The sequence below is a fragment of the Giraffa tippelskirchi genome, chromosome 10 (genome assembly GCF_054371585.1).
Source record: "Giraffa tippelskirchi isolate mGirTip1 chromosome 10, T2T-mGirTip1v1.2.pri, whole genome shotgun sequence".
In the NCBI taxonomy this organism is placed as follows: Eukaryota; Metazoa; Chordata; class Mammalia; order Artiodactyla; family Giraffidae; genus Giraffa; species Giraffa tippelskirchi.
Genome location: NC_137284.1, coordinates 17,309,811 through 17,334,439, shown reverse-complemented (window position 1 = coordinate 17,334,439; position 24,629 = coordinate 17,309,811). Strand labels below are relative to the sequence as shown.

General features: G+C 46.8%; 1 protein-coding gene and 1 long non-coding RNA gene across 9 annotated transcripts in view; one reads left to right on the top strand and one right to left on the bottom strand.

Annotated features, from left to right (window-relative positions):
* Positions 1–24,629, bottom strand: part of ETS1 (ETS proto-oncogene 1, transcription factor) — a 138,469-nt gene that overhangs the window by 6,841 nt on the left and 106,999 nt on the right. For 4 of the 7 annotated variants that reach the window (XM_081536318.1, XM_081536317.1, XM_081536319.1 and 1 more), the window contains 3 exons: positions 21,397–21,474; positions 20,023–20,271; positions 15,189–15,449 (listed from right to left, as the gene is read on the bottom strand). In XM_081536318.1, coding sequence (XP_081392444.1) covers positions 15,189–15,449; positions 20,023–20,271; positions 21,397–21,474 — 588 coding nt within the window. The remainder of the gene's footprint in view (positions 1–15,188; positions 15,450–20,022; positions 20,272–21,396; positions 21,475–24,629) is intronic. The other 3 variants (XM_081536321.1, XM_081536322.1, XM_081536323.1) reach the window with 2 other exon arrangements.
* Positions 599–24,598, top strand: LOC145524298 (uncharacterized). 2 transcript variants are annotated; one of them, XR_014067384.1, is made up of 7 exons: positions 599–923; positions 1,308–1,750; positions 12,070–12,271; positions 13,638–13,775; positions 16,486–16,592; positions 19,541–22,538; positions 22,948–24,598. It is a non-coding gene; the product is annotated as an uncharacterized LOC145524298 (long non-coding RNA). The 2 variants fall into 2 exon arrangements; XR_014067385.1 differs by lacking the exons at positions 599–923; positions 1,308–1,750; positions 12,070–12,271; positions 13,638–13,775; positions 16,486–16,592 and adding an exon at positions 18,522–18,952 and having other exon boundaries at positions 19,541–20,307; positions 22,948–24,580.

Below are 24,629 nucleotides of genomic sequence, written 5' to 3'. Positions count from 1 at the left end.
TAGGTTGTGCGGGCATCAGAGACAGAACAGACATGCGCTTCTTTTCCCAGCCAGACAGTCCGGAATGTGGGCGTCGGGGTGGCTAGTCCCCAGGTTGGACCAGTGGAGAGTCCCACGCTGGAGCCTGTTTCCATGACAATGTATCCATCCTCCCCTTGGGTCTGGGAGGGAAGATTAGGACCTCTCAGGGTGGCCCACTCCCAGAGGTGCCTCTGACCTGCTGGCAGCACCCAAATCCAGACCCAAGGGAAGTTCTCAAGCCCCAGACTTGCCCACATGCTGGCTGAGGCTGGCCCGCTCAATCTGAGCTCTCGCAGGGGCTGTTTCTGCATCGCTCAGCGTCAGTCTGCCCAAATCTGCGGGACCCGGGCTCTGTCCCTGCCTCCCTCCCTCCAACGCATCTTCATGTGGAAAAGCATTCTCCTCGCCTCCATTCCACTCACACCTCCTCTCGGCCCTGGGCCCAGCCCCCTCCACCCACCCAACCGGACTCCGGTCCCAGTGACCTTTGTCCCAGGAGCGGAGAATGGTACTAATAATAGTGCCAGTCATTGGCAGGGGAGCTCACACACCGAGTGTGACTCACAATGCTGTCCCTGTCCAGGGGCCCAGGGCAGTCAACAGCGGCCTTCACCAGGCCGCCCCGGGGTGTCACACGTCAGGAATCCAGTGGCATCATTGGGAAACTATGCTTCTCAAGTCGAAGCTCTGAACCACAACAACAGAGGGTCCCTGTTCGAAGGAAGTCTCTCTCACAGGCGGGGCGGGAGGTGGGGAGGACTCCCCCCCTCCACGACTGCAGTGGGGAATTTCCTCTGACTGCTTTGTTCTTCTCGGCTTCTGGGGAAGAGGAAAATTCTCAGTACAACACTGACAGCCCCAATCTGAAAACGGTGACACGGCCTCCGGACAGATAACATCGGGTGGGTAGCTGGGAGGGACCCCAGGACAGCAAGGCAAGTCGCAGGAGGACGCCTCCCTCCAGGGGGACCCTTGAAGCATTTCAAATCCAAGGCTATAATCTCTCTTTTTAAGGCAAACCTTCAAGTGAATTTCTACTCATTGAGTTGATTACACCCCTTCTCTTTGTCTAGGGACTAGAAGGTCCCCATCTATCTAGATGAGGGGTGGTTATTTAAAAGCCCTGCTTTTTTTCCCCTCTGTTACTCTGAGGCTAAGATGTGAGCTACTTAAGTAAAAGGAAAGGCACAGGCTAGGATGGGAGGTTAGCAAGGTGTCCCCAATGCTCCAGATCATAATACTTCTCCACGTGGCCACATGTGGGTATCTTTCTTCTCATTTTCTAGGCGTGGGGGTTGCCAGCCATGGCAATGATCTCACTGCTCGTGAACTGCAGTCAGAGCGGGACTTCAGCTTTTCCAGTTCAGCTGCACGTTCTCCCTCTGTCACCTGTGCCCAGCACGAGGCTAACACACACAGAGTCAGGCCCCGTGCAGCCGGCGTCTCGGGCAGCCTCCTGTCATGCTTTGCTTTCAGCAGGGCCAGCCCCAATAGCTGGCTCTCCCTGCATCTCTCTCATCACTAGAACACATGCTCCAGGGGCAGGGCCCGTGTGTTTCTACTGCTGTAACCCAAAGCCTGGGATGGGGCCTCACCAACAAATACCAGCTATCAAAAAACCTGCTTGCTGTTAAATGATCCAGCTGTCAGCTCCCTGGGAGCCTGGGCTGCATCTGATTGACCCTTACAGGCATAGTCAGTGCCTGGCCTGGGACCTGGTCTTGGACAGGTAAGCTCTGTAAACATTTACTGAACTGTCTTACTCAAACAATCCTCCTGTGCGGAAAGGTATCAGGGTTTTGAAAAGGTGACCCAAACTGCTTCTCTCTATTAAACTATATTTGGGGCCAAACAATATGGGGGACTCCCAGGCTACATTTCATCAACATGCACCCCAAAATAAAAACGACCACACCTCTGGTCCTTTGGGGATTCATCTGCTACTTTGAGAATAATCTCTGTAGCTCGACTCTCAAAGTCAAATCAAACACCTCAGTGTGGGCAGGACACCGCATTTATTTTAACCTATGAAACTCTCATGGTTGGTCACCCTTGCAGCAGGGTTCACTTGGTCCCGATAGCACACATCTGACAGGTGGTCCTAAAACAGAGGAACGGGACCAAGCGGCCCCTCCCTCCCACCCAGGTGTCTCTACCCACAGCCAAACGATGGTAGCAAAAACAGAACACTCGAATCCAGAAATGACCCATCTGTTCCCAAGTCTATCTTTCTTACAAACTACTGCAGGATGGCATCACTGACTCAATGGACATGAGTTTGAGCAAACTCCGGGAGACAGTGAAGGACAGGGGAGCCTGGCATGCTGTAGACCATGAGGTGACAGAGAGCTGGACACAACTGAACGACTGAACAGCGGCAACTGCAGGAGTGCCCACCTCTAGGGGTGGGTGGGTGACCCCAGAATCTAAGCGTCACCCACTTCTTGTCAACCCCATTCTAAATTATCATTCACAAATGATCCCAAAGTCCCTCTTTTTCCATTCAGTTCTTATGACATGACGTTTAATGATAAACTGAACTGAAAGCATCCTGACAGTGTCTTGACCTCTGGGCCAAACTCAACATGAAGCTGCACTGTCTTCTGCCTAAGGATGAAGGAGTCGGTACCCAGGGCACCGGGAAGATTTTCAAAAGAAGGAAGAGCAGAGATTGCATGGTACTTTGGCTTGGTCTTATGCCTGTAAGAGCCTTTCCCCATTTCTTATGAGTTATGTCCCTCCTTTTCTCCCAATTCAACCCAATCTCACCTCATCCCCACCAGAATCCACACACAATCCATTCTGTAACTGGCTGAGATGCCTTGGTTCAACAAATCACTCTAAACCGTTATGTTCTGAACACTTGTTCTCTATCAGTGGCTAGTAACTCAAGGGCAGCAATCCAGGATTTAAGTTCCTATAACTCAGCTCATAACCACAAACAACATTCTAACAGGTGCTTGAAAAACATCCCTCGTGAATATCATGAAAGACAACAGGTTCATGCCCGTGCATTTACTGACTGCTGGAATAGCCAGTAGCTAGCAATGGAAACAAGAAAACAAAATCAGTCTTTAATGTCAAGTCCATGTCTCTGAAACGGTAGACCAAAAGAAAGGAGGAAGAGTTTCAAAAAATTTAAACGAACAAACATGTCAGACATTGGGCATACTGACTGAGATGACAGCAGATAGTATCCTATAAAATGAAATTATACACATGATGGTGGGAAATGCCCAAAATAGGCAGTTAAGTGTCTAAAGCTTTGACCCCAATTCTTCCCTGATTCATTGAGCAATCTCATACAGCTCATTTAACCTCTCTGGGCTTTAGTTTATCCATCTCTAAAATGAAAATAGTTATCACAGCTCCTTCCTGCCTTATAAATATATATATATATATATATATATATATATATATATAGAGAGAGAGAGAGAGAGAGCTGACCACAGTGTAGAACAGTTTAGGAATATAAAACATAACAGTAGAATTAAACAGAAGAATTCAACAACAGAAAAAATATTTTTAAAAGCAGACTTTTAAAAGAAAAATAAGGAAAGACAAGATGCAATAGAAAAACAAAATACCAAAAGCACTAAATAAAATTCAATTATTCTTCCACGAATTCAATTGGCCTTTTACATGGCAACTTTGAAAGAGGAGAAAGTTAGAGGCGAAAACAAAATGATTAACATATATAATGTAAAGTGTTTTAAACACTGTGGATGAGAAGAGAGTTAAGGTTTTTTCAAGTGAGGGATAACTCTGAAGTCCTTGCTCTAATTCAAAGTAGGCAGGCACAAAAAGAACAGATGCAAGCTGCTTTGCAAGTGAAAGTATCGCCGACATTTATGGTTTGGGGAAATCTTGGCCACAGACAGACTTAGATCCTCTTTCCCCCAATGTACTTTTTTTTTTCCCTAATCATTTATACTCCACAGCAAGCCCACTCCACCTAGTAATTACGTAGGACTGAGCTACATAGTAAGTCCAGCATTCCCCACAATTGTCTGTAGTTTGGCCCAAGAGACAGATCCCATCAGTACTGATCGAAGGAAGAGTAGAAAGTCTTGTCCAGAGATCAATGTCCAAGACCGTCCTGGCAGGTAGCCTAGTTGGCTGGCCTTAGCTCAGCCAGACTCCCCTACTCGGGGCAGACTTAACTGAGACTCACTTGAGTCTGCCTGGGGCCTGAGCACAAGACAGTTACACACTTGAGTGTCTGGAGGAAAGGCCCTTGTTTTTGCTTGCGTTACTCACACCTGCAAGTGTTCAAGAACACACGTGTGGGGGTGGCTGCAAGGAGAAGAGATGGGTCCTCTCTTAAAGGGGCAGCCGGTCCTCAAAGGCAGGCACCTTCCCTCCAAACTCAAGAACTCTGTCTAATCACGTTCACCCTGCCACTCAGACACACTCCTGGACAGCGAGCTGGCAAAGCGCAAGCCAGGAAGTGGGTTTCTTCAGAGCTTTTCCTCCCAATGTCTTCTAGGTAACTGATTGTTTTAAGAAGTCACCAGAAATGAGTGAGGTCTGGATTTGAGGGTATAGAGTACAAACTGATGCTGAAGCTCCTATTGGAGCTCTGGCCACCTGATGAGAAGAGTAGACTCACTGGAAAAGACCCTGATGCTGGGAAAGACTGAGGGCAGGAGGAGAAGGCGGTGACAGAGGATGAGACGGTTGGATGGCATCACCAACTCAATGGACATGAGCTTAAGCAAACTCCAGGAAATGGTGAAGGACAGGGAAGTCTGGCGTACTGCAGTCCATGGGGTTGCAAAGGGTCAGACATGACTGGGCAACTGAACAGTAACAGTGCAAATTGTGTTCAGAAATAAAAGATACTTTAGATAGCTAATATAAATATCCAAAGGATGTATGTATAATCATGGCTGATTCGCATTGGTATATGGCAAAAAACCAATACAACATTGTAAAAATTAGAAAAACAAAACTTCTTTTAAAAGATGAAAATATATATATATATATATATATATATATCCTACAGGCAATTAAAAAAAAAAAAGAAAATGCCTTCTTAAGCATCTAGGTCATAAGAAGAAAGATGGGTTCACTGATTAGGACTAGAAAATAAGACTTGAGAGTTCTGAAGCCTGGACCTTTCCTAGTAGATTTTCCATGCAAACTCTGAGCTTTATTTTATCCTAGGAGTAAAGTTTCCCCCTTGTACCAAAGATGAGAGAAATCACTAGTTTACGTATTCAAATTCTTGGGGTGGTGAACTATATCTTAAACCATCATTGGAGCACACAACTTTTCAAGCCTTTACCCAATAAATAATTTCTGAGCACCCCTCAGATGTAAAGCATGGTAGCCAGCCGGGGTGGAATAACAGAAGAGAGTATTAAGCGCATCAAGAGAGTATTAAGAGCATCAAGGAGGCAGCAGAAGAAACACTTCTGTTCCACTGTAATGGGATAAGCTGAAAAGGGACTGCCCACGCCTTTAAAGAAGAAAGGACAGAGAACCCAGCCTGCAGGGGCCCTCACGAGAAACTGCACCCATCTTGGCTCTGAAGGTCAACACCCCCTCAGAGCAGAGCCCTGAGAGCACCTCTCTGGCAGAGCAGGTCCCAGCCCCACACCAACTTCAAACTTTCACATTCACCCACCTTAGGACAACTTTCACTCTCATTATCGCTCAAGGAAAGGTGAGTCACAGAGCAAACAATGCAGTTGGGTAAGTCAATGTCAATAGCAGGCACTGAACCCAGAAGCCAGTCCAGGAGCGTCGGGATCGTGGTCCAGCGTCCTGCTCTACGACCAGCCGGACGCCACACTCATCAGTCAGGGCTGATGTGGCCACGGCCACGTGAGGCTCCACCCTCTGGCCACAGGGAGCATCTGTGACTCCATCCACCAAGTCCCCACCAAGAACATGCTTCCTGGAGCTGCTGCGGCCAGGGACCGGGCATGGAGGTCACATAAGGCCACTCCTGCCAGGCGGGGAGAGCGCCCCCACTGGGCAACTTTGACCGAAATTCCCAGGAGCCTGGACACCACTTCCTTGGAACTGCTGTGCCACTGGAGGTTCTTCTCACAAGTCTCCTTCCGTCCTGTCTGCCACGGGGCCTGAAAGGTCCCCGCCTTCTCTTTGAAAGCCCTCCACCTTCTCTTGCTCTCTGCCACTCTGTACTTCAGACGTTCCCCCCCCCCTCCCCCGGACATTTCTTACAAGTCCAATCATGTCTCGACATCTGCTGCTCAGCAGACCCAAACTAACATGCCACTAATGTTGGATATTTTCCTCCCAGTTGTCTGACATTGTGAAAAATTGTGAAAGGCCTCTTCTTTGTTGTCTGCTGTGTGACTCCGGGCTAGACCTCTTCCCTCCCTGGGAACCTTAATTCCCTCCTTCATAAAGTAAGGATAACAGATTTTTCTCCATGTAGTGGTTGGTGACAGTTTTAAAAAATATGACCACATATGAAAGAGTCTAGCACACAGTAAGAGCTCAGCACACATGTGGGTTGAGTTGAAGACCTGAAGTGACCTAGGCGGTGGGGGGTGCGTGCATGCTGGGTTGCGTCTGACTCTTTGTGCCTGCCAGGTTCCTCTGTCCATGGAATTCTCCAGACAAGAATAATGGAGTGGGTTGCCATTTCCTCCTCAGGGGATCTTCCCAACCCAGGGATCGAACCCGTATCTCCTGCATTGGCTGGCAGGTATTTCACACCACTGAGCCACCTGGAAGACTTCATGAACTGACCTAAACTGAAATTAAGGCAGTATCAGCTGTGCCCCAAAAGACACTGCCAGGAATGACTGGAATTCTCTAAGTTAAACCCATCACCCTCTGACCCAAAGGAATGTAGAACTGTAATGGAAAAACAAAAGGTCTGGAGAATAATATGAAACAGCGGTAACAATTAGCACCTAAAGAGGGTTTCCTATGGACCTAGCACTGTGCTGAGTGTCTTCCACATGCTATTCATGCAATTCCCACCACAATCCAAAGAGACAGAAACTGCTATTGTGACCATTTTGCAGATGAAAATACTAAGGCACAGTAAGGTCAGCTTGCCCACAGCCATGCAGCTGGTCAGTGGCAAAACCAGGACACACTTTGGCTGCCTGGCTCCAGAGTCCCCGCTCTCAACCCTGACACAATGAAGCCTCTGGCACGCAGCCCATGGTCAAACAGCCTCTCACCTCTCATGTGCTTAAGCTGAACCTAAACCTGAAGGCATAAGAGTGGCATCTGTAAGCATCACAAGAAAGTCACTTTAGGGGGAAGCAGACAGGCGGGAATACACACAGGCCCTCGAACAACACAGGTTTGAGCTTCACAGATCCACTTATACACGGATTTCTTTTTAATATAAACATATTAAAAAATATTTTTTGTAGATTTGCAGCAATTTGAAAAAAAAACAGACAAATTGCATAGCCTAGAAATATGAAAACATTAAGAAAAAAAAAAGGGATATTAGGAATGCATAAAATACATGTAGGTGTACATAAAACACATAAAATATGTGTAAGTGGACTGTTTATGTTAGCAGGTCAACAGTAGGCTAGTAGTTAAGTTTGGGGATTATACTCGGATTTCTGACTGCACAGGGGTCGGCGCCCCTCACCCCCGGTGTGTTCAAGGGTGGACTGTAGCGTCTGTTGAATGGAATGAGTCTCCATGCTGAGAAGCCACTGGTCCGACATCACCCCGAGCTGGGAAGGCAACTGGGAAACCAGGAGATGCCAACAGGCTAAATCAAGGACCAACTGGCAGAGCCCTTCGCAGCTGAGGCCGCGGGAGTTTCCAGGCCAGCTGCTCACGACCAACAGGACCTGCTTGGTTGCCTCAGCAACACACGGGCTGGATTCTGCTCAGGGGAAACATCAGCTTCAAAGACACGAAGGTGGAGCTTCCAAGAGGAGGCAGAGTGGCATTCCAGCACGGTCACCACCCAGTTCCACCACACGAAGTTAGAGTTTGTTAAAGAAACAGCCACCCAGAAAATGGGAGACCCAGAGACGCCTCAAAAGCAGGCGGTTGGCAGAGAGAGGGGGGTGCTGTGTCCCCTAAAAAGATGAGTCCCCTTGTGAGTTTCCTGACTCCAAATCCAGGCACCCATAGGCTTCAGGTGGTTTACACACCAGGGTCTGCTATCTGTTTTGTACAGTATAAAGGGGTCTCTCTGCTCCAAAGGCAGCTTGCTGGAGCTACCGGAACTGCGTCCAGACCCTGGGGTGGCTCAGCCAGCTGCGGTCTTCAAAGGCGACTGACAGAAACAGGGAACCTCCCTGTCCACACCTTCAAAGCTGTTTAGAAGGAAAAAAAAGAACAGCGAGGCTGAGTCCTCCCACCAGAGGCTGAGTCCTCCCACCACGTGATCTTTCTCCACAGGTGGCAGATGACTAAGACCAACTGTCCCCACACAAACCAGTCAGGAGGCAGAGGCAATGAGACCTCCACGCAGATAACAATACCAAGGGGATTCTGATCCCTCCAGCTCGGAGCTGCCGGGGACCCCCCTCCCCCGAGCTTCAACGTACTTCCCCAGTGATCTCAACTGAGCAGCATGTTAACTCGCTACTCCAGTGAGATCCCACTTGCATTCCATGTGTGCCCTAAAGACCCACCGTCAAACACAGTGCAGAGTATCAGAATTCCCCAGCTTCTGAGATGCTGGCTGGTAGCTAGGCTCCACGTAGGCTGAGGGGGTTTGTCTGGCTTCTTACAACCCGCCCCTCACAGGGGCCCCTGAGGAGTAAAGGGCAGACCCTGTTTCTGCCTCTCTCATTGCCAAACTCTTTTCCTCCCAGCCATCCAGGTGCTACCCATGGATGCTCTACCCTGAGACAGTGATGCTCCCTGTAAGCCTGAGACCAAGTCTAGCTTTGCCTGGGCTGAGAACCTCAGGACCCTTGTTAATGGCAGGACTGCACAAAATGGGCACCAGGGTTATACACTTATGTCAAGAAAGACTGTAGTCAACTCACAACCTTACAGCCACAGTATTGACATGGAGAGATTGTATTCCAGAACCTGGCTTAGGGAATAATCCCTTCACCCTCAATTATAAAGCTCCAAGTTGTTCCTAATAACATCTCCATGGGCGCGTAGGCTAGAATTAGAATCTCCTGCACAAATTCACACCACAGTCCTCTTCTGCTCTGGGGACCCACTCTCCTTTCCTCATCAGTGACTGAGGCTCACATGAGAAGCTTCCCCTAGGGGTTGTAACTGAGGACACTGAGATGATTTTGCAATCCAGCTTTCCTTCAGAAAACCGTGATTTCAGGGAATGCCGCCCAAGCTCAGGTTTCATTCTGAACTGAAGGGCTTGGAAGCCCTTCCTTTTGCAGGAACGTTGTTTATTTTCAAAAATATGTCTTAGCAGTAGCTTTATATTTCTGAACCCTACAACTCAGTGACCAGTCAGAAAGCCCAGGTTTTGGGTGTGGCCCTTGGACTCTGTTATTGTGTGAGAGTAGGTGGGCTCTAATTTATCTACAAAATGAGAAGAAGGTTTATCTCGGGCTAAAAGCAATGGGGGATTGTCTAGGGCTTCCATTTCTACAAGGCTGGTACCACTTTGTGCAATGTCTCACTCAAAAATTCTTGCAAGTTGAATTCCTGATGGTCTCAAATGTAGTCTTTCAGAGGCTGAAGGATCAGCTGTTCATAAGTCTGCACAGCCTAGTAAATCATAATTTCACTACAGATAATGAATGGCTTGAGCTTAGCCTTTTTCCAGGCTCCGTGATAAAGAAGAAACCCTGAGCACTTCATACAACAATTGCAACACAAAGCTGGGGCCATACCTACACACTGACAACACAACTATTACCAGCAGAACTGCTCCATACCAACTGCAGGAGTGACAGGAAAGAATTCCTTATCTGCAGCAACTAAAGTCTGGCAATCTGGAGTGAAGTTCTATGAAGGTGGTTTAGAGACTATAGCTCCACCCCCTCCTGCATGCCACGCCCCACCCCTGCACAGTGTTAATGAGTGACAAGCAAGGGACAAGGCCCTTAATCTACTCTATTAGGAGTAACTGAGATAACCAATGAGTATTCTCATTCTTTAAGGGAGAGAAAGATTTCATACTCAGGTGAGACATCTGGCACTTAAGGTTCAGTTCAAGAGCTACCTTCCTGCAGAAGGCCTGGAATAAGTCATTTTTTTGTGTCTCAGTTTCGTCACTGATAAAAAGAGCCTGGAGGGACAGGGAAGGGAAGGGATCAATACTCTTTTGAAAATCCAGCATATTATTCTACACCTACTGAAATGGAGGAAAAAAAAAAACCAGGGATGCCTATCAGTTTCGTCACTGATAAAAAGAGCCTGGAGGGACAGGGAAGGGAAGGGATCAATACTCTTGAAAATCCAGCATATTATTCTACACCTACTGAAATGGAGGAAAAAAAAAACCAGGGATGCCTATGTTTGTCAAGGATCTAGAAAGCATTTTGTTTAGGTCCATCAGATTCACAGAAAACACTGGGCCACTTCTCTCAGATGGTTTTGTAATCAGATGAGGTTCATAATGTATCTTCAAACAAAAGAAAACGGAGCTTTCTGATTGTATCAGTTTGATAATCACAAGCAGTCCCAGCAAGGTAAGAAGGTGCATTCTGGCGGAAGCTAGTGTTGCATTTGATGTATTCTTAACTCAGCTAACAGGCAGGCTTTCAAGCCCTGTTATCTGCCCCCACATCTTGACCTAATTTAACAAGTTGCCATGGGAGCCCAATGAAGGTTGATGCAATTTTCTTATCTTGGGAGGAAGAATGTAACTGTGCAAGAGAATGTGAAAATTCAGTTTCTAACTGATTTCCACACTTACAGTGCGGTAACTAAGACAGCATCAGAAGAAGTCAAATGTATTCCTTTGGTGAAATGGACAGAGAATTGGGCTCCCAGAGGCAGGAAAATGGATTCATATCCCAGTTCAGGGAATCAATACAGACATCCTTTAGTTCAGGTCAAATAATAGTGACATAAAAGGTATACATGCACTCCTACTGTGTGGCCACACATATCCTGGAGGTAAGCAAATTTAAAGAAAACAGATTAAAAAAAAAAAAGAGCATAGAACTTGAGACAGAAAGTAGGTGTGATGTTTATGAGCAATAAAGAGTTTTGCCAACACTTATACAATGATTTCCATTCTCCAAAGTACTTTTCCAAACTTCAGGTCATCTTGGCATGTCTGCATAGACTCAGAGACTCATTTATAAGAACTCCAGTCACTGTACACTTCCCAGGTGGTGGAGGGGCCTAGGGAAGCATGTTCCGTTCCCTGGCCTGTTCCCTAGGATGTATCTGAGATGATAAGGGGTCACAATGAGGGGCAAGATATAGTTTTCACTGTGGACAGGAGATATTTACCACACAGTGAACATGGGGCGGGGGGGGGGGGGAGGTTGGATGGGGGGAAGAAAGCCACCCAAATTTGGACCACTCCCCACACACCAAGCATGGGGTGGCAGGGAGTCAGACATGACTGAGCGACTAACACCACATGCCAAACAAATCCTGACCTTCATCAAACCACAGCAATAAGAAAATGCAGTTCAAGTCTAAGGACAATGACAATATCTTGAATTCGTCAAGATAGTGAACCTTCCAGGGCTACGATTACTTATCTGTACTCAACATGTGCTCAGAAACATCTGCTGAAATAATTGATTTGTTACGATTGAGCTTTCTCTCCTGCGTCTAGCAACTTGTCTGGCGCTCATTTGTCTCATTAACTGAGTTAGTTCAATTACATGCTCACAGATCTCCTACCAAGAGAGGGAGGGACACTTCCACTTCGCTAAAAGTGGAAGAGGGTACAAGGTAAATTTGCCTAAAATCACACAGTGTGTTAGGGCTGGGGGGAGCATGGAGGACTTCTGTTTTCTGGGCTATTGTTTGCACCTCCATCTGAGATGGCTTGAAAAGTAAAATCCCCAGTTATAAAGAAGAAAAAGCTGAATGGTAAGATACTTTAAAAATTGTATTTTAGTTCAAATGACTACTGGAGTTTTTGAGATCATTAACTGATAATCATCTTCTCCTTTGTTCTCTTAGAGATAGAGACAGAGAAAGAGAGAGGAAACGAGAGCAAGGATGAAAAGGATGGAAGGAACGACAGAAGGAAGAAGCAATCATCAGAACAATCCACCCAAAGAAGCGCATGCGTGCTCAGTCGTGTCCAACTCCTCTGCAACCCCATGGACTGTAGCCCGCCAGGCTCCTCTGTCCATGGGATTCTCCAGGCAAAAATACTGGGGTGGGTTGCCATTTCCTTCTCCAGGGGATCTTCCTGACCCAGGGATCGAACCCACATCTCCTCATTGGCAGGTGGATTCTTTAACACCGAGCCACCTGGGAAGCCCAAATAAGGGATGACATCAAACATAACTCAAGACTTCCAGGACATTCCTGTATTTGTCCTGAAAAGAGCTTCTGATGTTCTGATTTGTTTGGCTTTGGATGAGAAATGCCCACCGGTGAGAAGGCTCATAGGTGGCATTTTGGTGTTGGCGCTCCTGATGGCTATCTTCATGTCCAGATTCGTTCTCCACACTCATTCCTACGTCTTAACATTCCACTTTATCCTTTCCCTTCTCTCCTTGAAACTATGACACTTGGGAGAGATTTCCAACTCTCAGATGATTCTTGTCAAGATCATCTTAGCTGAAACTCTTCAAATCACTCTTGCAGACTATGAGCTCTGCAGGCTTCTCCCACCAGAGACTCCAATAACTTATACACGTGCCCTTCTCAGAAGAGTTTCTATCTGAGGTGGAGATCAGGCTTTCACCATTTCTAGAAACTTCTAAACTTTCTATAGAGTAGCCACGATTCCTTACCAGAATCTTACCCCATGCAGGTTGACCTAAATCATAAGGCTTTCTTTGGCCATAACCCAAACTTTAGAACTTAAAGTCAGTGTATTTAGGGTCATTATCCACAAAACCTCCTTAACTAGCAAAATTTTTAGAACTGCACACTAAACGAAAAGAAAATGATGAAAACTGTTACAGGAGAAGAATTATGATCATGCCTGCTGACAGTGGTTATGGTAGAGATTATGTCAGAGGGAATAAGGCAAGACCTTTAATAAGGAGAAGCTACATTGAGGATTTGGTCCTGGAAGTCAGGGTGGCAGGGGGAGGAGAGGTGGTAGCCTTTACACTTGGGCAGATGACAGCACTTGCATCACAAGAACAGAGGCAAACACAGCCACTCAGAGATGCCTGCCACCTCCACAGCCCAAATTCACTTCATAGCTACCTCTGCCTCTCCCCCTCCTAACTAGGCAATCTTTTTCTCCTCCATCGGTGTACCCAACTGGAGTCCAGTTCTCAAAATACCTAAGGGTTACTATAAGGGGTTTTCCAGGTGTCGCAGGGGTAAAGAACCCGCCTGCCAATGCAGGAGACGCAAAAGATGCAGATTCGATCCCTGGGTTGGGAAGATCCCCTGGAGAAGGAAATGGCGTCCCACTCCAGTATTCTTGGCTGGAAAATCCCATGGGCAGAGGAGCCTGGCAGACTACAAGTCCATGGGGTCGCAAAGAGTCGGACACAACTGAGCACACACAGCACTCTCATACACCCTGAAAGACACTTTACATACTTTCTTTATTCCAGATGTCATTAATAGAAAGGGACAAACTTTCTACTGTCTGCTGCCCAGAGGGAAGGGACTGACCCCCTTGCAGAACAGCGATTTCCCATCTACTCGTGATGTTCAAGCAAGGACTTGGGGAATACTGTAGAAAAAAAAAAGTAAGTGACTTTTAAGCTCTTTTCTGGCCCATGACTCTGTATATAGTCCTGGTCACTACTTTGAAATCCAAACGTAACTTCTGAGCGCCTATGCATGCACTGAACTGCACGAGGAGCTGGAGGGATGCAACGTAAGAGACACACCCCTGATCCATGAAGGAGGAGGAACTTTTCCAAGCATGTGAGTTGTTCTCAAAGGTCAGCTGGTTTTCCTTGAGTTTTCCCTCACACAAAAACGGGGATAGAGCTCAGTCTTAAGATCAGATAGGTCTACCTCTCTAGAAATGCAGATTTAGGTGTCTGTCTTCATCCACACAAAGGGTCCCCACATGGTGACCTGCCCAGGGTAGATAAATTGCAAGAGAGGCCAACACCACCACTGTGCAATCGAAGCTTAAAACAAGCTCCACTCAAAACACAATTTCTGATTTTTAGAAAACCCTACAATCTTACAGGCTTCCCCACTGGCTCTGCAGTAAAGAGTCTGCCTGCGTGGGTTCGATCCCTGGGTCAAGAAGCTCCCCTGAAGGAGGGCATAGCAACCCACTCCAGTATCCTTGCCTAGAGAAGCCAATAGACAGAGGAGCCAGGTGGACTACAGTCCATGGGGTCACAAAGTGCTGGACTGAAGTGACTAAACAGGCACAATCTTCCAGAAAAGGTTTGATCATTAATATATTCCTACTCCTTGAATAGTTCTCAGATACACTCTTCAAACCTTCCCAAGGTTTGAAGCCTCTGCGCCCCACCTCACTTGGACAATGAATCATTTTGCTCTATAACCAGATTCTCAATCAAAACCCAAGCTCTCAACATACACCTTCCTTTCTCTATGATCTTTCTTTTGTTCACCATGACTACAACTTTCACTCCTGGGGAAAAAAAAAAGTCAACAATAATGCTCAGTGAGAAGAAAAGTTTCCTCTAGAGGCCAGGATGTAGCCAGAGTGTAGGGTGACTGAGGGCACTCTTCCCATTCACACTCCTGCCTGACAATGAGGATTCTACTGCCAACGAGTCCAGGGAGTAGACCCATTCAGTGATGGCTTTGAGCGACGCTGCTGCTGGCTGTGTTCAGAGAGACCTCCAAGAGCAGGCAAGCAGAAGCCCCTTGATGCTAGGCTGGAAAGCAGAATTTCCAGAAGCACCAGATCAACAGAATTCCCTTCCCCTAGTTACAGATCCAAAATATCAGTTTTCCTACCACTCTTGGAAAGAATCCCTTGAAATAGAATGATATGGTTTGCTTCCAAAACCCAATGGCTATTTGCAGAGTGGCCTGAGAGGCTGACCCAACCTCTCAGAGTCTACTTGTCCCCCAGAAAGAAAGGGGGTGACCTTAGGGGCTGGGGACGGCACACAAGTGTCCAGGGAGCCCATCCCAGCGGGTGGGAGGAAGGCCAGGCATCCTACCTGTGTAGCCAGCCAGGGCCGCAGCAGGAATGACGGGCTTGTCCTTATTGAGGTCAGCGCGGTCACGCACATAGTCCTTGAAGGTGCCCTTGGGCTTGTGGTTGGGCAGGGCGGCTGGATAGTCCTCGGAGTCAAAGCTGTCGTAGGAGGGGACGCGCTGCAGGCTGTTGAAAGACGACTGGCTGCTCCAGGACTGGGTGAGGCGGTCACAGCTGTCGTAGCTCTCTATGCTCTCGAAGGAGTCCTGGCCCCCAAGCTTACCTAGAGGAGGAGGAGGAGGAGGAGGCAGGAGGAGGGCGGGGAGGAGGGATGGGAAGAGACACTGTGAAATCCTCTTGGTGAGGATGAGCAGGAGGGATACAGAGAGGGAGCGGCCGGCGCGGGTGGAGGTGCGTGGGTTTGCTCCGGGGAAGAGGAGCTGCCTGGGCCCAGCCTGAGAGCCCCCTGCGTGGTCCGGTCTTGCTCCAGAGCCCCTAGGACCGAGACTCAGAGCCGGGTGTTGCTACTCATCTGTGCCGGGGGGAGACGGCAGTATTTGGAACGACGAGAATTCCAGAACCAGAAACCTACAGGCTGAGAAACACGTCTGTTATGACGAGATTTCTGGCCGATGAGCTAGACCCAATGAGTGGATGAAGAAATCTGAGCTGCATCAGGCTCAACTCACCCTCTACCCTAACTCAAGCCAGGGAGATGATTTCAAAAGGCCCCATTTGGCAAAATACTTTGGTCATAAGAAAAAAAAATTCCATTACACTAGAAGAGGATTGACCTTCCTTGACCTTGGAACTAAAACACTATTTTTTAGCCTTTTTTCCAAACATTCTTTGAAATGTACATCGTACTGCCTCTATGACTTCTCAAATAGAAAAAGAAGTCATGAGATGTTTTTTTTTCCAGGAGGTTAAAAAAGAAAACATTATCATTCTTCTAAACAGAAATCCATATTCTTTACCAAGCACTATCTGTACTTGAAATTTTTGCTGTATTAGGGAAACGAAGGCAATTAAAAAAAAAACAAAGAAGTTGATTGAAGAGTTAAGGTCAGTAGCAATGGCAGAAATCCTTTACTCTGTGAGTTGCTTAAGGCATTCTTAACTGACCACAAGATCATGCAAGTTCATTAATTTCCCAAACCAGGTTATAAACAGCTGCTATGATTGCATAATAGCTCCTAGAGAAATTTCCATTGGCAAAAAATGCCATTTAAAAGGAGGCTGAAAACGAGGGGGACAAAAACAAATGCAGCTAACTGCTGCAAAGGCTCACAGGAATATTTTTTATGTTTTATTTCCAGATATTTTCCAGGCAACCTCAATTAAATCATGGGAGATTAAATGGCTGATTGAGTCCAGCAAAGTCAAGAGGCCAAAGGACGTGACAAATGTGCATGCAGAAATACCTGTGAGTCAAGGCCGGCTAGCCTACTCTGACGTTCACATCCCAGAAGAAAGTTGGTATATACAAAGTAATACTAGGAAGTTTCTGGTGTATCCTCCCCTTCACAACAGAGGAAATTTGTTAAGACAATGAAATTCAAATATTTAATTTTGGTGTCCAAACCAAAATTAAATATACAGTAATTAGGAAGGAAGATATATCTCTTCCAAAATAGATTTTTAACCCCAGATACAAGAAGCTAAATAGGTGATTTTTGCATTATCTACTCTGTAAATTTCCTGAGCCTCTTATCCCTCCCAACACTGCTTGGAACAAAAATCTAGTTAGTTATCTGCTTCGTCTCATTCCTTCTTCCAACCACTCATTCAAAGAACGGCAATCCCCAGAAAGCCCCGGAGCTGTTGGCCCTATCTGCCAAGTCCACTGTCATATTTGCAACTTTTTATTATTATCATTATTATTATCATCTAGTTAATACACTGTAATGACCTACATGGGAAAAGAATAAGAGTGGATATATGTATATATATATATAAACTGATTCACTTTGCTGTACACCTGAAACTACATTATAAAACAACATTATAAAACAATTATACTCCCCCAAAATGTTGTAAATAAAAAATCTTAAAAAAGAAGGGATTGTCCCTTCCAGAAATTCACATTAAGTCTCAAGACAACAGACCCCAACCAAGAATGCAGCAGCCTCTTTTCAACAGAACAGGAAATTTTGTGGCCTCCCATAAAAAGGTGTTTGCTCATTCCAGCTGTCCATCTTAAACATACCAAAAACCTAAGAAAGAGTTTATATTTTCATGAAGAACACCCCACCAAGTCCCCTGCATTTACACTCAAAAGTCCCTGAGATGATTCCGTCAGTCATTTTTATATTGGGAGGGCGTGGAGACTGGAATTTCCACTCGCTGGACAGCTGAGGTTCCAAGGAGCCCCAGTAAGCAGAGACACTGAACAAGGCCATAACCGCCCCCTGGCAGCCTCTCAAACATGAGCCAAATGCAACTCTGTTGAGAGCTGCGGTTTATAGCAGGAGGCTGCTTTCATTTCAGCTCTCTTTCACAATCCTAGAGCTGGGAACCTTCATTTACGGGTATTTTCTCCCAAAATGGGTTGGTTCCAACTAGATGAGTCGCTCAGTTAGGCTACTGTGTTCAGGGGCGGGGAAGCTCGTGTCCTCTAAGACATCCATCGGCCAGCTTTCCTGAGAAACATCTCAGCGAGGTCCTTGCAAAGCTCCCTGACCCCACCACACAGACCTCAGGGCACCCAAAACAAGAGGTGGGGGAGCCCCGTGGCAGCCCACTCAACAGACCAGCACAAAGAAGACAGCTCTCTGAGTCCAAGGAAGTGGAATAGAAACACTCTGTCTACCCTAATGCAGTCTGGGAACACTGCGATTATTGTTCATCATCTTCAACTAACAGTGATGCTTTCAGTCTACCCCAACCCTGCCATGGCAGAGTCAATCACCCCACTGGAATACGTCCTGTTTGCAGCACTTTTCACTCGTAAAAGAGCAACCGTGAACAAAACGGTCTGCCCCCACATTTGTGTGGTGAGATGCTTGGTGTGAGCAAAGGAGAATGAGGCCAGAGAGCAGGCCTTCCTGTTTCTCTGTGCAGTTCACCGTCTGGCCCACCATCATTCATCTGGGGTCGCAGGAACCAAGAGGAGAGGGAAGAGGCCAGATACACAAAGCAAAGCCAGACGCAAGTGGAAAACAACCGGCAACAGTCCTGCCCAAAGTGACAGCATGCTGGGCCCCCCCCACACACACACATGCGTGCACAGCCTCACTGCACACTCACAGAAAGCCCCATGAGAAAGACAAGCATTCTGTTGCTGTGACCCGCCTGAGAAAAAAGGTACACATGTGAGTGTAAGTATTTAAATAGACCTGCATCCAAAAATAAAGAAGAAAGGGGAAGGTAAAGCTGGTCCCACCCATCCCCTTCTGTCTGAAACACAAACACCCTGTGGCCCTAAGGAGGCAGATTACAGGCTCCGATTCTGCTGGGACTTTCCCTCCGAGGGCCTGCTGGGAGAAAGTGGGAGCCTGGAGACTCGAAGGAGCTGGCAGTGTGAAGCCCACAAGGCCTTGGCCACAGGACGGGGAGCGGGGTCAGCACGGAGCAGAAATCACTGCGGGGCTGGCCAGGCCTGACCTCTATGACCAAAGGCCTCGCAAGCACCACTCGGAAAGACTTTCTCCTGCTCCTCTTCCTGTCTCTAACTCTTCCCAGTTTATCCATCAGAACAGTCAAGCTAGTTCTCCTGTGAGTGATCTGCAGCATCATTTCAAATATTTGGCAGAAAAGTAGATTATAGGACTGGCAGGAACCTGGGTAAGCTTCTGTATATTTGAATTAGAAAATTTCAAGACACTTAAACTCAATAATAATAATGTGTCACCTAACATTTCTCGGCTTCTGTTCCCTTTTCTCTGAAACCTAATTTACTCTGCTTTTAGGAAGAATTCTATAATATCTGAAATCATGTCTTATTTCTGTTTCATTTTGGATAAAAGGTAACATCCAGAATATCAAAAAAAAAAAAAAAATCAGCTAGTTCTTCCCCTATGAACAAGCCTGTCTTTATACAGGACTGTCCTTCTATCAGAGCAAACCGTCTGGACAGGTCACTAGATGGGTTGGGTCTCTGAGTGTTTAGGTCCTGATCTTTAAAGTTGAGTGTATTTAACCTTTTTTGGCTTTGTAAGATCAGTCAGCTCTATTCAGAACCATGTAGTTCACTGTCAGTGAATATCTTACCTTTGTCATAAGAGTCACGGCAGTAAGAGAGAATATCTAGTTTTGGAAGCTTCTGGCCACCTCTTTCCCTGGTCCTCTAGCTAAATACACACTTAGACCACACTGCTGATGACTGGTTCCAAATAAGCTGTTGGTTAACCATCTTCTATCTTCCCAAACCAGAGAAGTCACAAGAGGTTGGGAAGCCCAGGCTGAGAAGCAGAGGTCATCAGACACCAAGCCAAGAGCGGCAGTCCAACTCAGGAATATCTGAACACCAGGACGACGCGGAGATCATTTCTCTCCGGGAGGGTTCTTGGAATCATTTTTACGTGACTGTGTTCTGCTTAAGCAAAATCCTCTCAAGGAAAATACAGCATACATGCACCTAACATTATTTGGTGAAATGTCACACCTAACTAAGAAACGTGACTGGTCTTCCTGCCGGATTTCAATTCCACCATGGATCCACAGTCTTTGTCATCACGAAAGCCTCGGCTAAGACTTCATGATACAAAGTTCTTAACAGCTAGACATTTTAAGACGGAAAAGCAAAAACTCAGGAATGCCCGTGGCTAAGAGCGAGGGAGGAAAAAAAATGGGACCTGGGAAATGCACCAAGTGAGGCAATTCTTAGAAACTTCTACAGCAGAAATGTGACCTACCACGACTGGCCCTCCCCATGCACATGTTGTCCGGGGTCACCACTTCTTGTTTGATGGCAAAGTAGTCAGTCTGCACGGTGTCCGTCTGCAGAGGGTCCCGGAGGATGACCGAGGGGTAGTCGTTCTCATATTTGAGGGAGAGGAGCTCCTCCGAGCTGATGGGATGGAGAGTCTGGTAGGACTCCGTGATGAAGCTGGGCTCGGAGAACTCCGAGGGAGGGACGCACTGGGCGTGCTCGATACCGTAGCCTGGAAACACAGAGTGTGCGATTGGAGAGAGGAGAGGTGAGTACCAAAAACAGGCTGTTCCCTCCCCATTTGCAACGGCCCCATGATGTTAACCAAGCTGACTTCCTTAGGGAATAAAAGACAAATACTTGAAGTCAAAAGGGCCTGGGTTTTCAACCTTGCCATGGCCCTTAACAGACACTTCCCTTTTCTGACTCAATTTTCTCATCTCTAAAATAGGGATGATGGCAATCTTCCCCAGGGCATTGTGATGAAGATCCAATGACAGCACACAACCAACCTTTCTAGCACACAATAAACTCATTGTTGTTGTTGAGTATACAGATCATAAAGTAAAACGATAAAGCAAAAACAAACCTACTTAAGATACCCTTTGAAAGCAAAGCCATCAGATAAGCACAGCCCTACACTAATTCTCTTCCTCTGGCCATTCCTGCAACCTGGTGAGGGATCAGGCACCAGGAAGACAAGGCTTTCTGCTCAGAACCCGAAGCTGCAGGGCATGCCCTGGAGGAAAGATTTCAAAGGGAATGCTGTCACATGTACTAGCAAAAAGGAAAGAACAAGATCAAAATCCCTGACCCGAACATCTGTTGGCCACCACATGGCCCAGCGTCAAACAGGACCACTGGAGGCAAGCAAATCGCAGTCTCTCTGTGACTATCTGTCATGCTGAAGATATCAGCAAGACCCCAGTGTAGGAGCACGCAGGTGAATAAAACGTGCAACAGGTTGAAACCTTGTGCTTTGCAGGAATAACAAAGCAAATAAGCAAGTGTCTACATGTTTTCTAAGGTTTGTTGTTTTTTTTTTTATATGGACCATTTTTCAAGTCTTTATTGAATTTATTACAATATTTCTTCTGCTTTATGTTTTGGCTTTTGGGCCACCAGGCACATGGCATCTCAGCTTCCCAACCAGGGATCAAACCCGCACCCCCAGCACTGGATGGTGAAGTCTTAACCACTGGGCCACCAGGGAAGTTCCCAAGAGTCTATATGTCAGAAGATATTATTTTCTGTAGAACTGCCAGGCAGGAGCCTGAGATAGCCTAGGACAGGGTTCCCTTCCTAAGTTCCCATCACAGTGAGCAGGAAGACAGAAGAGGAGCCGAAAGGAACTTACTAATGAAGTAATCCGAGGTATAGCGGGACTCTGGGTATGAAGGGTTGACTCCATTAACTTGGTATGGCTTCACATCCTCTGCAACAGACCAGGAAGGAAGGGAACAAAGAGGTCAGCATGCGAGCAGTGCTCAGCCAAAGAGGACCTTGGAGGCGAGGACCACAGTGTTCTCAGTCCCTCAGCAAGAATATCTGCATGTTCCCTAACTGAGCTAGTGTCTGAGCCTCCCCTGACTGGAGCCTTGTCTACAGATGAGCTCACCAAAGTATGGCTAAGTTTATGATTTCAGTAGCTGGAAAAGGGGATTTAATATCTTGGAAAGCACGCCCATGAGTAATCTCGAAGGGCTGGGAAGGCATCCACCCTCTTTCTGATGCATGCGTGTACCGCCAGCCTCCAAGGCTTGAAGATGTTTTATTGTTGTTGTTGTTGTTTAGTCCAACTCTTTGCGACCCCATGGACTGCAGCCCACCAAGCTCTCCTGTCCATGGGATTTCCCAGGCAGGAACACTGGAGTGGGTTGCCATTTCCTTCTCCAGCGAATCTTCCCGACACCTTGGGAGTTTACCAAAATCAGTCGTCAACATTCAAACAGATCAGGTCCAAAGTTTTTCAGAAACACAGGACAATCTTTTTAGGCAGGAAGATTTGCATTATTTTCTTATTATTCTTATTGCTATTTTATTTATTTTTGGCCATGCTGCGCCACACGGGGGATCTTAGTTCCCTAGCCAGGGATTGAACCCCTGCCCCCTGCACCAGAAGTGTGGAGTCCCAACCACTGAACCACCAGAGAAGTCCAAGCGGGTAGATTTCAGAGCCTCCACCTCTTCCAACAGATATCTGGTGTTTGGTGTTTTTTCCATTGCCCTCAGATTTCAAGTTCAGGCCCAGATAAGACACTAGTAAGAAGACTCTACTTTGGTGAAATATGACAGGGCTCAAGCAAAGACAGAAGAGCCACATAACCAAAGTTCTGTCCTGGTGCCAAGCTCCATAGGAATGACAGTAGAATGCAGATGAAGGTAACCAAGCAGAGAAACTTCTCCACTGAACGCAAGTGAACTTGTGGATCCCCTAATGACCCTGGAATCTGGTGGCAGCCCCTGACTACTGTATGGAACAGTCGGATTACATTCACTGTAAGAATCAGACGTAGACAGAGGGGGCTGGTTTGGGTTTTTCCTCGGGTATTTGATAGCTTGTTGGGAGCAGAGACTGCTGGGAAAACAAGTTCATGCCTGCACAGAAAAACAGTTCCCAGCTGAGATAAAATGATTAAACTCTGCTTCAGCAGCTTATCAGATTGAAACATCCCCTGTACCTTTGGCCTGCCACCCCACCCAGAACAGCTATGTTTTTTTCAGCACTGGGTTGCCTTACTTTAATCACAGAACAAAAGCTGTAGCCTCAATACAAACATCATGCTCAGCTCTTGGAGGATCTGAAGAAGCACAGTCCTCCGTCTCCCTTGAAAATGGGTGAGATATTCTCAAACTCACTCCATTACTCTCTCATTCTCCTAAATTCACTGGTATGATTCCTCTGCAGGAAAGTAAACAGCCAATTCACTGGAAAAGACCCTGATGCTGGGAAAGATTGAAGGCAGGAGGAGAAGGAGATGACAGAGGATGAGACGGTTGGATGGCTTCACCGATTCAATGGACATGAACTTGGGCAAGCTCTGAGAGATGGTGAAGGACAGGGAGTCCTGGCCTGCTACATTCCATGGGGTCACAAAAAGTCGGACATGACTTGGGGATGAACAACAACAAAGCCAGAAGCTCCCTCATGAGTCCGTATCACTACACAAAGAACACAGGACGGGAAGTTTGACCGAAAAGACCCAGGTTTAAGGAAACAAGTGATGTTGAGGAAAGCACCTGACCTGTCCTCATTTTACAGACAAGGACTCACTCTAAGAGGACATGCCCTTCCTGTGTCCCAGGGTTGCTTTGAGAATCCACACGGATTGGTTCACAGTGCAAACTTTTCTGTCTATTCACCCTATTAATTTTTGAGAGTTTGGTATTGAAACTCCAACTAAAAATCTTAATTTATCTACTTAAAAAACAATTACACAGTGGAGCTATATGTACCTTTGTTCTATATTTTCCAAGTCTCTTGTAAATGTCTTATTACAATTTCATAATTTAAAAAAAGGAAAACGTATTTTCAAGCCCTTTGGAAACAAGGAAACGCTGTATAGATGAGTTGTAACTGATCAGAGGCCGACTGAGACACTGTGGAACACCTGGCTGCCCTGGGGTGCTGACTAGAGGGAAGCGGTGCTTTGGCAGCATATATTTGGGTGACACGGTCTGATAGAGTCCACTGCCATGTTTATAAGCCAATGCTTGCATCAGACCTGTTCTGAGCCTGCCGTATCCTTTCCTTCTATAAACAGGCTCTCACGTCAACACGTTATGAGTGGTTTGGGTGCAGTTACACCGAGATCACGGCGTGGCTTCGGGGAAGCCAGTCCCGCCGCCCAGCAGTCTTGGGCCAGATTCACCTACTTCTCAATTCTGCTTATTTATTTATTTTTCAGCTACAGCTGGGGAAAAAGAGGGGGGAAAAAAGTAACACTTCTGTGCCCAGAGGAGTCTAATTTGGGTCTCTCCTGGGCATTGCAGAATGGAAAATATCCTTAAACAAAGGAAGGTATTATATGGAATAAAAAGTGCTAAGCTGGAGCTCTGCTCCCTGCCCCCCGCGTCTGCGCCAGGGGTTGGAGCTGGTGACCACAGGGAAAGGGTGGGCCTGGGTCAGAGAGGGCAACGGGCTTCTAGGCTTACAGTCAGCTGGAGGGCACTGCTGACTGCTGGTAACTGCAATTTATTTTAAGAAGAAATTCAGAAAAATAAGCGCAAAAACACCCAAGTTTGCCGCCTGCTGCTGTTTCTATACTCAGCCTGGACTGTGGTGCATGAGTCACTCGGTCCAAAAAGGTTGGAAGAGGCTGGTAGGAGAGGCCATGTCATTACAAGGTTGCAACACAGCGTCCTGACATAACCCTGACTTCTGCTTCAGATGGAAAAGGTGTACCTCGCGACTGCAATTCCAATCCCGTTAGTGGGCAGAGAAGACTGCTTATTAAGAAGCTCTGAAACACTGAGCTTGGATGTGGCCGTGGATCAAGGGAGTGTGTTTCATGATTGCCAGAAGAAAAAAAAAAAAGAAAGAAGGAAAGAAATACTCTTTCGCTGCTGGTTGTGGGCACTGCTTGTTCA